Source organism: Microtus oregoni, unplaced genomic scaffold, assembly GCF_018167655.1.
Source record: "Microtus oregoni isolate MIOR12 unplaced genomic scaffold, Mior012 000005F_ref0000423, whole genome shotgun sequence".
Taxonomy (NCBI): domain Eukaryota; kingdom Metazoa; phylum Chordata; class Mammalia; order Rodentia; family Cricetidae; genus Microtus; species Microtus oregoni.
The window spans coordinates 47,717,919-47,732,745 of NW_024543064.1; the positions used below are offsets into that span (position 1 = coordinate 47,717,919).

Consider the following 14,827-nt stretch of genomic DNA (forward strand, 5'->3'; position numbering starts at 1 on the left):
AGCTCTTTTTTTTTTTTAATTTTAAGAGGAAGGAAGCAGAGGAGCATACACAGATACAAACATAAACAAAACACAATGCTTGGTGCATATACAAAGATACTTGCAGGAACACTAAAAATGGCTAGGGCTACTTTAATCAAGACTATGCTCCTCCCCTGAGCATTGGTCATAGCAGTAGCCAGGGGCCTGGCACGTGCCCATTAAATGCCATTGCAAAATTCAACGGCGACACGAAGCATGGAGCATAAGACTGAACCGAGAAGCTATTTTTAAAAGCAAGTCTGCGCTGAATCAAGGGACTGCCCTTGCTTTGATCAGACATTTTCTTTTGAAATTCGGGAGGCAAAGTCTCGTGGTTCTGTGAGCCTCTTTCTGGGAAAAATGTAAGAGCGGCAGCCTAAGCAGCTGAAATTTCACAGAGACTGACATAATGACTAAGTTAACATCAAAAGTGCCCCCTGGTCTTCCCAATACCAAAGTTGAGGGATGCTTCTAATCACTGGCTTCTAGAGAAATAAGACTTTGGGGCACGATGCTATTCCTCTTGCTAGGCACTGTGTCTGTTTGTCTAAATAATAAACAGCTTGCGCCTTTGAAAAAGGGAAGAAGGGCCGGGCTGGGGAGAAGCCTCTGTGGGAAAAACGTTCACCTTGCTATCATCCACACCCATACAAAGCTTAATGCAGTAACACACATCTGTAATGAGAATCCTTAAAGGCTCATTGATCAGGGAGCCTGGGGTTTACGGTCATGAATGAGGGACCTTGTCTCAAAGAAGGTAGAGGTGATGGCACCCAAAGTTGTCCTCTGACCTCTGCATACACATATGTGACCTCCCTCCCCTCCGATTTGGAAACAAAAGGGAGAAGACAACAATAAAAACCTGTCTTAACAGGACACCCAGGCCATGAACTCAATATTTGGTACTGACTATAAGTATGTGGTCAACATCTGGTATAGACAGGAAACGTTGTCCCTATAGGGCTTACCTTATTTTGTTGCCACCGTCCTGGTTACAAACTGGTAAGAGGTCCAGCAGAACTTTGTAGAAGTACCTCAAGGTGAAGTCAATGCCCATCACGGCCACAGTGTGCCCGGAAGACAGCTGTGTACTTCATGGGAAAGAGGCCGAAGAGTAAGAGGCAGAGCAGACATGGTCTAGGGTCAGAAAGGCAAGCCCTCCCCATTTCCCGTGCCTATATCTGCTGAATGACTGACTGGAACATGAAGATGACTTGAGAGAAAACATTATTAACTCTTTGGTTACAGCTTTCTGAATAAGACCGGCACCAAACACGAACAGCTGTGGAATATGTCCAGCCCTCCCAATACCCACACATGCTCAGAGTGGTTTCAGTCAGAGGCCTAAGAGTGAGAGGTTGTAGGTCTGGCTGCCTAACACAAAATTTAACAAGATTATGTATGTGAGTATGCACGTGTGTGTTTGTAGATGTATGTAGGGGCATGCTTGCCACAGCGTGTGTGCAGAAGAGGACAACTTGTAGAAGAAGTCAGTTTTCTCCTTCCACCATGCAGTCCCGGCGATCAAAGCCTGTCAGTCAGGCTTGGCAGCAGGTGCCTTTACCCACTGGGCCATCTCATAAGCCCTAAAGTTTCTTTCAGCAAACTTCTGGAAAAGCAACCTGAATGACTTCTTTTATTTCGGAACAGGTCTCACAGAGACTGAGCAATCACAGCAAGGCCACATAAAACTTACCAGGAGCCCTGAACAGTTTTCTTTCCACAAAGCCATGACGGACTCACTCAAAGCACAGTTTCTATTTAAGAATGAGTTCTCCGCGCTGCAGGCCGGTCCACCCTCTATCCCATAACACCACTACTCTCAACAGAGGACGCGCTGCCGGTACAGCTAGGTGGTAAAGCCTGGCGCTACTCGCTCACTCTGTGGTAGTTATGGGGTCAAGTCCTGGCATAGCTGGTTTTATTTATGCTGTTCCTGGATGCTATTTGGCCTTTTAAAAGCTTTGGTTTTTCATGAAGATGGAGATGATAGTAATACCTTAAAAAAAAAAGTAAGCCTGCTATTGTAATTAAATGTGATAATGTTGATAATGTTTGGTAAACTGCCTCGCCAACAGATGGTAAACACCCGAAAAGCAGAAGTGACTCAGTGAAATACAGCAGGACTCGCCCAGAATGGACTGTTATCATATACCTGTCTGATTACCAAAGAAATACCAGGAGAAGAAAAATGACATCATTCTTAACTATTTATTTCAGGACGGTCCCTTCCATCCCTCTCCATAGCTCTGGGCTTTACATCTCGGGGCCAACTGCATGCTAGGCAGGTTCTCTATGAACTGAGAGACTGTCCCAGCCCTTTCTCATGGTGATCTTTATCTTCATGTGTATGTGTGTCTACATGTGCTATATATGTGCATCGTATGTGTGGCTGGTGTTCTTGAGGTCAGAAAAGGACATTGCACCCCCTGGAGCTGGTGCTAGCAACCAAATTGGGTCTTCTGCAAGACCAGCCAGTGCTCTTAACTGCCGAGCCATCTCTCTAGCCCCCTTTGGAGGGAGTCTTTGGAGGCTTTATCAGGTTAGGAACACTGAAGCTTTCAAGAGTGGGGCATTTTGGCGAGCATGATGGAGTCATTAGTGTATATATGGACAGAAACTCACTGCCTGATTCTAAAAGCATATTGTCTTAGTCATACGTCAGACCTGTAGGACTAGAAACAATTGTAAATTATTTAATTTCTGTGGAAGAAGCTAAGAAAGACTTGTAGATTGTATTCTATGAATGAAAAAAGTTAGCCTGGGTATGGTTAAAAGACCTAACTATGACCTTTTCCCCATATCTGGAGCAGCACCGAGTTGGCTCTTCTCGACAGTACCGTGTGTCTGCTAACGTGGAAAGTACTGCTCAGGTGTCCTGGGATACGCTCATTTTACTTCTAAAGCTCCTCTGGGTGGCAGTTATCTGCTCAGTATGAATCATGCCGAAGCAATAGTGTGCATCTTGCCCATAGAAGCCTAGCTTTGTATTTTATCTGAATTGCAACTAGGCGCACTGTTACCATAGCAACTCACAGGATTTTATAGAACTATCCAGCCAAATCTGCATTTCTAAACATAATGGACCAGGTTGATGGTAATACACATATGTGACTGTCATTGTTGAGTCACGTGACTAGGTTCTTTCTCTCCAGCAGTGTTATCCTATGGGAAGGAAGTCCAGCTAGATTGGCAGGCCACTGGAAATACTCATGGAAGAAGCAGACAGAGAGCTCCCATGAGTGATGGGCGAGCACTGAGTTAGAAAGCCCTTCCCAGCTCTCCACCAGAGCACGTCTGAAACTGGGGTAAGTGGGTGTGCTTTAGACAAAGGGAATATCCACATCGGCTCTTTCTTCTGACCAGTTTAAATGCCACACATTCAAAGCCTAAAAAGCATGACAATAAAATAACTGCTATTGTCTGAATCACTTCACCCTGTCAAGTTCAGTGCTAAGCATTTTCTGAGGTGTCACCTCGAATACCTTGCCCTTTTCCCTTGTTCCGGGCACTGTTCTATGAGCCTTATGTATTATTTAACTTAATCATTACAATAATTATTTGAGATGGGCTCTAATGAAGAAACAAAAGCAAAAAGGGATTTGTTTACCATCACATAACTCATAAATAGCAAATCTACTTTTACATACATGGGGGGGAGTAGGTTCCAAAGCTGGCACCTTCGCCAAGCCTGTCTAGCAGTACAAGTCACGCACGCACACGCATGCATGTGTGTGTGTGCGCGCGTGCGCGTGCGTGCATGTTGGTGTTCTGCTGAGCAACAGGAGAGGCTGTTGGTGTGGTTCTCAGCTGTGATGAAGGAAACAGTCACAGCTCTAAATAGTTACACTGCACTCAGCTAAGCAAAACAGTCGCACAATGGGGGTCCGTGGGCTACACTGAGCAGGGCCAAGGCATATGCTTCCTCTGGCGGATCTGTATTCACAGTGACTTCTGCTCTACGACGGAAGCTGTGGATTTCTGAGGCTGTTAAACAGGAAGCTCTCAAGTTGTCTTCATTGGAAAAGTCAGGTGTTCCCAGTATTCTTCATTTGAACAGGCCTCATAAGGGCTGGCAAACAAGCCAGATTAAAATTCTTAAGACTCATCTAATCCTCAACAAAAATGCTTACATGCGCACACATAATAAACTCACTCACACACTGGCCTCGACCCGCTCACCAGAAGCACACAACGGAAGGCAAGGCTGAGGGCCCCTGACACGAGCTGACAGTGATGGTACCCCTCACGGCTAGCTTAGAAAGCCCAACCCAGGCCCCTTTTACTGTTGTCAAAGATGAGGTGGACTCTGTCCCTGGAAGAAACAGTCTGTGTCCTTTTCCTTCCCAAGACTGTATGTATGGAACGTTGAGTGCAGGTGTGCCCACACCAGATGGCATGTCAGCAGAAACCCTGAAGGATGCACTCTGTGTGAGGGTTACTTGCTTATGTATGCAATCTGTGTTAGGGGAGAAGCGGACAATCAAACAGATACCACTGCGCACGAATCAGCATTTGATTGGCAGCAGGGATAGCTTTCCATAGAGACATAGGCCCGGTGCTGGAATTCCACCCGGCTCTGCTTCCCAATTATTATCTCAATGAACTTGTGGCAGGGGAATTCTAACTAGTACCAGTCATTTGATGAGTAATGAGCACCACTGAAAAGCAAAGAAAGCTGCTCTCCTCTAAATTCTAAGGCATCCTGCCAGGTATCAGTCAAAAACACGGTCTTTCTTGGTTGCTTTGAGAAAATAGCTGTTTGTATAACGAAGGGATTAAAGCAGTGCGCCTTCCCATCCAAACTCGCGAATGTTTGGAGAGTAGGAGCTGAGGCTTTACGTAGTAGGAAACAACACATCCTAATCTATGTCCTGTGGTACTGACATTAATCAGCTCTCCGGCAACATTGGTTTTCAAAACTACCAAATAGAAAACCAAGGCAAACAACTCATGTCATTCTAAAGAGTCAGACACAAAGAGAACTCCAGATGCCCTGGTAACATCTTTCCTCATTAAAAAAAATGCTCCTTTGCTTGCAAACGAAGCAATTCTAGTGATGAGAGCTGTCACGTTCCAGCTGGTACTTCTCCCTTTTACATGTGTATGTATGTGACTGCAAAGGTTGGTGGGCTGGCTCGGTGGGCAAAAGCGATTGCCACCAAACCTGACGACCTCGTCCCCGGGACCTGCATGGTTAGAGACTCAATCCTCTCTTACAAGTTGTCCTCTAACCTCCACATATGTCCTGTGCATGCATGCGTGCCCATAAACACACGTTAGCTAGGTTAGTAAATGTAAGCTAAAAGATTTTACATGACTAAAAATGAATTAAAAAAAAGTTACCTGGATGAGTGAATTGTGTGACTGATTGTCACAACATAGCCAGCTCCGCCAACATCTAGGTAAGGACCAGTCAAAGAAATCAGCCCTGGATTAGCTACTGCGTGAAGATACCTAAGAGAGACCCAAGAGAGACCATGTGACTTTATGCATAAACCACTATAAGTTTTAAGGAGCAGTGAGTTTGTAGCTCTAAAATACTTTTTATAAACTGTGCTGGTATTACGTTAAAGCCCAAAGTGAATCTTGCTTAAATTTTTAAAAACGCTTTTATGTGTGTTTTTCCTGCTTATTATGTATGTGCACCATGTACATGCTTGGTGCCTGCAGAGGCCAGAAGAAGGTGCCGAACCCCCTGGAACTGGAGTTACAGATGTTTGTGAGCCGCCAGATGGGGCTGGGAATTGAACCTAGGTCTTCTGCAAGAACAACAGTGCTCTTAACCACCGAGCAATCTCCCTACATCTTACTTCGTTTTGCAGAGCTGGGTTCTTATTTTTTTTTTAATTTATTTATTTATTAAAGATTTCTGCCTCCTCCCTGCCACCGCCTTCCATTTCCCTCCCCCTCCTCCGATCAAGTCCCCCTCCCTCATCAGCTCGAAGAGCAATCAGGGTTCCCTGATCTGTGGGAAGTCCAAGGACCACCCACCTCCATCCAGGTCTAGTAAGGTGAGCATCCAAACTGCCTAGTCTCCGCCAAAGCCAGTACGTGCAGTAGGATCAAAAACCCATTGCCATTGTTCTTGAGTTCTCAGTAGTCCTCATTGTCCACTATGTTCAGCAAGTCCGGTTTTATCCCAGGCTTTTTCAGACCCAGGCCAGCTGGCCTTGGTGGGTTCCTGATAGAACATCCCCATTGTTTCAGTGTGTAGGTGCACCCCTTGCGGTCCTGAGTTCCTTGCTCATGCTCTCTCTCCTTCTGCTCCTGATTTGGACCTTGAGATTTCAGTCCGGTGCTCCAATGCGGGTCTCTGTCTCTGGGGTTTTGAACTCATGGCTAACCCATGCTAGGCAAGCGCTCTGCTATTGAGCTGCAGACCCAGCTCAGAGTCTCGCCTTTCTGTCTGATTGTAGTACCAACACCAAGAGTTGAAAAACTGAGATTCCCTGGTCTAATGTGTGTTCGACTCTGAGCTTTTACTAAGACCTGTAGTGCAGACAGTTCAGAGGGGGAATATAGAAAAGGACCAATGAAGGAAGAGAAATAAACAAACATAAAGAAACCATCCAGGACTATTATGGGTGGGCAGAGAGCTCAAAGAGCTGACTCCTGAGAATGAGTTGGTTGCTACCCAACACAGGATAAGAGATTCTACTCTTGGCTTGTGCTGTCTCCCCCTACAGTGCCTGGCTAGCACTGGTGTAAAAATAACGCTTAGAAGTAAAAGAATATTCCTGAATTTACATGTGTTCATTCTCCATAGGTCATACATGATGCCATAATTACATGGAGTGAAAAAGTATTTCATTCAAGATGACCCTCCAGTTATGAGATAGAATCAAGCAAGACCTTAGGAGCCAAAATGGATAAACGCACATTATTTTACTCTCAAAATAGAGAGATAAGGGCACTGCAGTCAAAAAATAATACACAAACCATTCTTAAGAAAACATACTGAAAATAATATACCCCCCTTAATGTGTCTTCTCCAGTGATAGCCCCAAATGGCTTTATTGTTATCATTACCATGTCTCCCCAGGCCTATGAGGAACTGGAACCTGAAGGCCCCCACAGACTCACCACTGTCTCCTAGTGGGATCAAATGCTTTGTCCATGAGGGAGCCAGGATAGATTCTGAGGACGCCATTGGGTGTTGCTATGTAACGGCGGACAATGTATGTGTTCAGGCTGCTCATTTCCATTTGTGTCATCCATTCATCTGTGACGTGGCTGGTCGCCATTACTTCATTCCTGACAGAGAACTAAGAGACAAAGGAAGACATTGCAGGGCCCCCTTAAAGAAAAAACTCCCATGAAAAGAACGTGGGCTGCTGCCAGGGCTCCCCAAGGTTCCCTTGCAGAGAAGCCAAGCCCAGTGAAAACCTTTCCACAGCACATGGGTGCAACCAAACTTGGTGAAAACAAAAGTTCACAGAATAGAGTCAGGGGAGGTGCGGTGACTCAGTCGTTCACCTAGCTAGCCTGTCTTAGTTTAAGAAAATTCCTATGGTGAAGCATTTGGATGCACACGGCCTCTTTGGGGCTTGAATCTCATATTTATCTTGACAGACAGCAGAACACTTCTATTCCAAGGGAAAAATAGAATGTGAGGTTTTCTCTGGTCTCTTCATCACACCCCCTACTTGGAAACCCCCAAGTTGCATGTGAGACCTGAAGTAGATTCTTCCTGTGGCTCACTGGGCTCCTTAATCCATCAAAAGGGTCACAGCTGACTAGCCTCCTCCGGGGCACACACTCTGCCTTTTTGGCTCCTGGATGCAGAGGCCCAGATGCAAGCAAGGTTTGATACTTCAAAGATTCCTGGCCAGCAACTCCTCTTCACTCCCCCGGGTCTGTGGAAAGGGGCCCCAGAAATGTGGCCTGTGCCAATACTTACTTTGAGTCCTGGGTTAGCAATGAGGCGAGTGTTGTCACTGAGATAGGCCGTGTAATGCTCCACCATGCGCTTGGTCTCTGGCTGGCTGAGGTGCTCGTAGGGGGAGGAAAAGCTGCCGGCAGACAGCATGACGGTTGGACTTTCTGAAAGAGACCCCGACAAAGCCGGTCTCAGAACACAGAGGCTTCATCTGGGGCCCACACAAAAGCATCACCCAGGCTCTGCCAACATGTCTGCTACGGTGGTTTAATGTCTTCCACAAGGACACAAAGAGCCTGACAATGAGAGCAAAGAAAAAAGGGAGGAAAAACACCCCCCACATTCTCTCCCTTCAGGGAGCTTATGGTCCTCTGAGTGGAGGAGGAGGGGGCTGTGCCCGGAGAGGCACAAATGCTGAAGCAGAAATCAGAAGACTCTAGCTCTGCTTGCTGTGGATTTCTTAGGACAGAGGGCAGAACGCAAACATGGAGCCAGACTGGGCAGACTCTGGGCTCCACCATTTTCTGGCTGTTTGTTGGGCAAGCATTTGCACGTGGGGAACAGTATTATTGACGACAGTATCTCTAGTGTGATCTGAAGGGTGCTCTACTGGTGTGCGCACAACCGCACACATCAGCAAATACGCATTAGCATTCACACCAGTACTGTTCTGCAGGCAGAAGGCAGAGGAAGTGTTGACATCAAGGCAACAACCAAATTAAAAAATTATTATCACAGGTGTCGGGCGAACGTGCCATGAGCAGAGCTTATAGTTTCTGAAAGACGATTTCTAACATGAAAACCCGTTTCCTATTTGAGGCAAAATCCCTGTGGTGAATCACAGTATCAAACATGATTTTCTATTTAAAATGTCTGTCATTCAACCTTACCCCATTTTTATTTTATTTCCTCTGAAAGGGGTCTCACGGTGAAGCCCTGGCTGGCCTGGAACTCTAGCCTCAAAGTCACAGAGCTCACCTGCCTTTGCTTCCAGAGTCCTGAAAAGCACGGACCACCACACCAAGTCTTGCTACAGTTTAAAATGTGTCATAAGATACTATCACGTGACATAAAGCACATGATGATGCTTGATAACATCATCATATCTCATTAAAATCTCTCTGTGTGTAACTTCTTTTGATAGCCCTCATACATGACGTCTCTGTTTCTTGCAACCTGGTGGGTAGTGGGTAAAACAACACCAAACCAATTTTGATCTGAGGATATAGAAAGAGTCTTTGCCCTGTATGTACCAGGTCCTGAGTCAACAGATAGAGAGGGCACATAATACCAAGAAGCAAACTAAACTGTACGAATAGCTTTCTGCCTAGTCTCTTGAGAGCACAGACTGCTGCGTGGTTTTGTCACGCAGACCACATGGAGAGACAGTAGGGAAGCAAAAGCATTTCTAGTAAGGATCCGGGACAGTCTCATCACGTGGTGACTTCACTTCCACCTCAAGGACGCAATGGGTTCTGGGGGATAGTGGAGATCATTTCATTCATTCGAAACTCCACCCATTGGGGAGATTGGATTTCACTTTTCCCCCTTCAGTTCCAGGAAGCTACTTAAAGCAGTTTAAGTGCATAGCCTCCTCCTCCTCTAGTTTGGTAAATACTTGCACCAAATGCAGGATATCTTCCATGAGTCTTTAATCTTCCATCCCTCACCATTGTGTAAGTTTCCAATGTCTCCCCAAAGACATAACTCCAGGATGATGTTTGCATCTAGAATTGTCAGTTAGAAACTGGCAGGAGGCCATTCTCAGAAACTGTTGCTTCCCATGATGTGACTTATTTCTCAGGATATCTTCATAGGATGGCCTGGGAGATTGTGATTGCATTCATCTCAAGTAATCAAGGAGAGAGAGATACAAAGTAGAGAGTTGTGGAGGCTGACCCCACAACTCCCTGTTGATGTGTGTTCATAGACTCAGCGGTCCATTCCTGAAAGAGTGTGCCTGTGTGTGCAAAGGAAAAAGTCGGGTCATGTGACCTGGACTTAGAGAGATTTGGATCTAATCAGAGAGAGCAGGCAGAAGGAATCGAGAAGAAAACAATGTAAGACAAATACATTTCAGAGTTGAGAATGTCGCAAGAGGGCTGGGGTAAGACAAGTAGCAATGGTTCCGGGAGTGGGCCTTTCTTACAGAGACAGAGACTGGCTAGCATTTCAGAAAAGGTTGATGCAGTAAGACAGCTTGGGGATAAAGGAGAGAAACCAGTACCATATGAGATGTAAACCTTTGTGTCTAAGAGGTAGACGTGCATGCTTATACATACACACAAAGCTGCCTTAGGAAACAAATTTTTTTTTCCCTCTTTTTGCACACCAAGAGATGGTATCTTTCCATCACACTCCCTCCCTCTTAGTTCTAGGGATGGAAGCCAGAGCCTCTGGGTGTGAGGCAAGTGTGTAATGTCTATTCCTGAGACCTCCGTGCCTCTTTGGAAGACAGTTGACACATATTTCATGCCTTGCGTCAGAACCCTCACCGTGAAGTTGGAGAGCAGCCACTTAAAATTCTTGTTTCTCATTCCTTTCTTGGTTTTAAGGGTCTTGTGTTCCTTTCACTGAAACTGAACAAGATAGTTCCTGCTGAACCTTCCGCATTGCCACAGGGTCCCATCACCCATGGGAGCAGGGATGGCAAGGTGGAAAGGGCTCCTTGGGAAAATGCGCACAGGCCCAAGGTCTGCCCATGCGACCTGCGATCAGCCACTCAGACTGTGTCTGAGTTAGCAAGTGTCACCCTGTCTGAGTACACTCATGAGTGATGCTGTCCAACTGTAATATTAAAACAATGCCATCTGTAAATGTAATTAATTTTTTCCCTGATAGCCAGAAAAGGAAAATAAATTCTGATAGTACACTTATAGACTATTAAAAATATGACAGTTTCAGGATCTAATTAATATATAAAAATCTAGCATACATATGACATTTCCCATACATCTTGATGCTGCCCTAACCCCCTTTCAAGTGCCCAACAGCCAAGAGTAGCCAGTAGCTAACACTGGACAGTGTGGATATGAGGAAGTTTGGAAATGAAATTTAATATGTGGGCTGGAGCTTCTTTCTCACCAACTACCTTGACCTCGACCCCCGTTTTCGCCGTCTCAGGACAGTGCTTCATCTCTGCCTGCAGTTCTGTGCATCTTGTTGGCCCAGAACTTAGAAGTCTTGCTCTTCAGTACAGCATTTCATGAAAATGTAAAGACGTATGCTCTCTTTCATAGGAAACAGAGACTATAAACCCCAAAGCCCAAATCAAAGCAAATAAACAAATGCAAGACACAGCCTTTTCTGATTAACATCACAGGCTTTCTCTAAATTGTTGACATTTTTGAAATGTGCCACAGAAAAGATCACTTAGCCTCGCCTGGTCTTTTGATCTCAGATCCAGGAAGGACTTTTGAGAGAGGAATGTAAAGAAGGAACTCAATTCCAGGGTTCACATTTGGAACCCAGAGATGGAGACTCTGACTTGATCTCCTTCCAGCCTGTGTCCCTCTGCTCGGTTGCTAACTGCAGTGATCATTCACTATTTTGAATCCTAAGTGTTTTCAGGAGGGAAAAAGAAGGTAGCTGTTGATCTAAACAGCGCGCAGCCTGTTGGGTACTGACTACATAGGCTATAAGGCCTCCTGTGTATCTGGCACACATCAGCATGGCCAACCAAGTGGGTATGACTTAAATATCAGCTTGGCCAACAGGTATACATGGACCATTCACTAGCTCTAATCATCAGGGAAATGCAGATCAAAACCACAATGCAGCATCACTTGACCCCCCGTCAGAATAACTCTTATGCAAAGATGAAGCATAATGCTTTTTGATGAAGGTGTGGAAAAAAAAAAAGGGAAACCTTGTATACCATTGGTGGAAATGTAAGTTAGTACAGTAAGCCAGTGTGGAAAACACTATTGAGGTTCCTTAAGAAAGTAAAACTAGGATTATCATGCTGTTTAGCAATTCCACTCCCATATTCAAAGAAATGATGTCAAGCCATAGAAGAGACATTTGGTACCCCATGCTCAGTGTGGCACAATTCAAAACAGCCCCAAACATAAACAACCCAAGTGTCAACTAAGAATTAAGAAAACATGGTACAGAAATATAAGGTAATAGTCTACACCCATAAACTACTGAAGTCTTGTATAGAATTGGAGGTCATTATGTTAAATGAAATAAGCCAGGCAGAGAAGGAAAAATATGACATGATCTCCCTCAGGTGGCATCTGAGAAGCTGAAGCTGAAAGTAGAATGGTAACCATAGCCTCGTGAGTGTGGGGAGACTGGGAAGCAATGGTTGACAATGTCAGATTGAGCAAGAGGCACTGGTGAGCCACACACATGGTGGAGTGATGCACTGGAAGGAAAGGTTCTGAAAACAATTTCCATGAGTTTTTTTATGGGTGGCTGAGGAGACAAGTACGTTTAAGCTGGTTCAGACATTATACGATGTACAGGTATGTATGAAATACTAAATGGCGCTCATTAACATCTAAAATTTTTTTAAAGTTTTTATGTGTCAGAAATAAAATCTAGGAACACTATAAAAGCAGAAAATAAAGACACAACAGTAACAAAGAACAAGAAATTAGCAGGAAATAGTAACAAATACAGAAAGCGCTAATCCAACTATAGACACAATCACTTTAAAGATCAACAGTTTATATAAATCCATCAAAAAATAAAGACTAACTAAGCATGGTGGCACACACCCATAATTCCAGCACCTGGAAGGCTAAAGCATGAAGAAAGTGAGTTTGAGACCACCCTGAAGTATATAGTGTTACTTATGTAAAACTAACAATCAACATAAAACAACAAAGGTTGCCAAAGATGGATACAAAACCTACACTATAAGTTTGTCTACAAGAAACTTGCTTACTCTATAAAGATATATAGAAACTAGAAATAAGCTGGTAGATAGTGGAGTTGCAACATTAATTTCAGAAGAAACTGACTTCAAAGCATCTAAGCTGTGTTACTTTCTTTACCTTAGTCTGAGGGAATTATTTTTCTTTTGGTAAATCCAAATGTCTTCCTTTACCACAGACCAACCAAGGCACTGAACACTAAATGCCTGGTTCATTGCAATAAACCCCACCAGCAGCCTTTGGAGATGCTGCCTACGGCAAAACCCTTGGGAGGCAGGGTCCTGTGGAAGATGTTATCAGTGCCTTCAGCAGATTCCTTTATGTCCCTCTTACTATTTTCAACACCCTTCACCCCACACCTGCACATCCTCTTATCTGTGGCTGTCCTTTACTGGTAGGACACCTCGCTGTGGCCTCTGGACAACCAAAACATGCCTAGCACTGGCTGCAGGCTGAGAGGGGCTGAGGGCAACAAAAACTGAACTCTTCCTTTGTCTGTGGTCCATGTTGGGCCATGGCCACTCTGAGCCTGAGACCACGGAGGCTGGAGCATCATCCGGAGTCAACTTTGTTCTGTCTTCCCTCCCTGTTGACTGTCTTCCCCTCTTCCCAGGGCTCTTATCTATAAATCACCAGCATAGAAATTCTCACCTCAGCCTCTTCTAGGCAACTCGACCAAGGCAAGGAATACAACTGCTTCACAAAGTATATTTTGTTGTTATTATTATTGTTACTATTATTTTCTTGAGACAGGTTCCCACTCAATAGCCCAGGCTGTCTGGAAACTCACCATGCAGCTCATGCTGGCCTTCAACCCACAGCCTAACGATTACCGACTACCGGAACTGTGGGTGTGAACGACTGTACCTGGCTACTTCACATTTTCTAGAACAGCGAATATGAAGTATTTGGGGCTGAACAGAGCAGGAATCAGACAGATGTTTCTGAAGAACTCTTTGATTAAGACCATGCAGAAAGCCCGTGGGCTTTACCTAGGGTTGCCAGCTGCTTGAAGTGGAGGCAAGCGCTTGGTTGGCCCAGGAGATCTAGTCGGTGGTACAACAGCTTGCTGCTGGGCACGGTGTTAAGGTTTTTCAATTGTTTGACAGGTATTTCCGGTTGTATCACCACAATACACAGAATGAAGGAAGTGTCCTGTACCTGTAAAGGAAAAAAAAATTTCAGCAGGGAATTCCTAACACAGAAAATGAAGGTTCCATTGCAAACATTAGTTCCCAGGCTTCTCTCTGGGAAGGTGTTAATGCAATGTCAGATGAACTCGTATGAATGATATAAGGGTTTACCAGAGATCTTTCTGTTTTTCTTTCTCGTGGAAAGGAGCTTGTGTGTAACACAGCATCCTACAGCTAATGAGTGACCAAATAAGAGCCCCCTGGGAACTGTGACCTTGATTTGTCATGTTTAGATAGGCTAACAGACAGGCGCAAGCGTGTGAGTGTGAGCGTGTGTGTGTGTGTGTGTGTGTGTGTGTGTGTGTGTGTATACAGTGTTTATTTCTACTCTGGCTTGAAATGCATTTAAAATGCACAAGCGGAGCCTGGGGTGTGGCTCATTGACTAGTCTGCCCTAGGTATATCCTTTAGCCTTAGGAGAAAAAAAAGCATTATTGGTTTTTATAGAAGCATTCTGGGAGTTGACCGTTCTAAATCAATTGTGAGTCCTCACTGAGAGAAGGGCTCAGGAGCAGTCATTACAAAATATAGTGATTCTTTTTATGTTTTAATAAATAAAGCTTGCCTGAAGATAAGCAAATAAAACTAAACCACTAGGGGCCAGGCAGTGGTGGTACACACCTTTAATCCCAGGATTTGGGAAGACAGAGGCAGAAGGCTCTCTTGTGAATTCAAGGTCACCCTAGGCTACACTAAATCAGTACAGAAACAGATCCAGGTGGTGGTGGTTCACACCTTTAATCCCAGTACTAGGGAGTCACACACCTTTGATCCCAGCACTAGAGGGGAATATAAGACGGGAGGAAACAGAGGCTCAGGATTCAGTCTACAGTCATTTTCTCTAG

At 44.8% G+C, this 14,827-nt stretch overlaps 1 protein-coding gene across 1 annotated transcript in view; it reads right to left on the minus strand.

Moving 5' to 3' along the window:
- Cachd1 (cache domain containing 1) overlaps window positions 1-14,827 on the minus strand; it is a 231,960-nt gene that overhangs the window by 20,237 nt on the left and 196,896 nt on the right. The window contains exons 13-17 of the mRNA XM_041652659.1: window positions 13,782-13,950; window positions 7,925-8,067; window positions 7,108-7,289; window positions 5,368-5,478; window positions 990-1,112 (exon numbers count right to left, since the gene is read on the minus strand). Of these exons, the coding sequence (XP_041508593.1) occupies window positions 990-1,112; window positions 5,368-5,478; window positions 7,108-7,289; window positions 7,925-8,067; window positions 13,782-13,950 (728 nt within the window). The remainder of the gene's footprint in view (window positions 1-989; window positions 1,113-5,367; window positions 5,479-7,107; window positions 7,290-7,924; window positions 8,068-13,781; window positions 13,951-14,827) is intronic.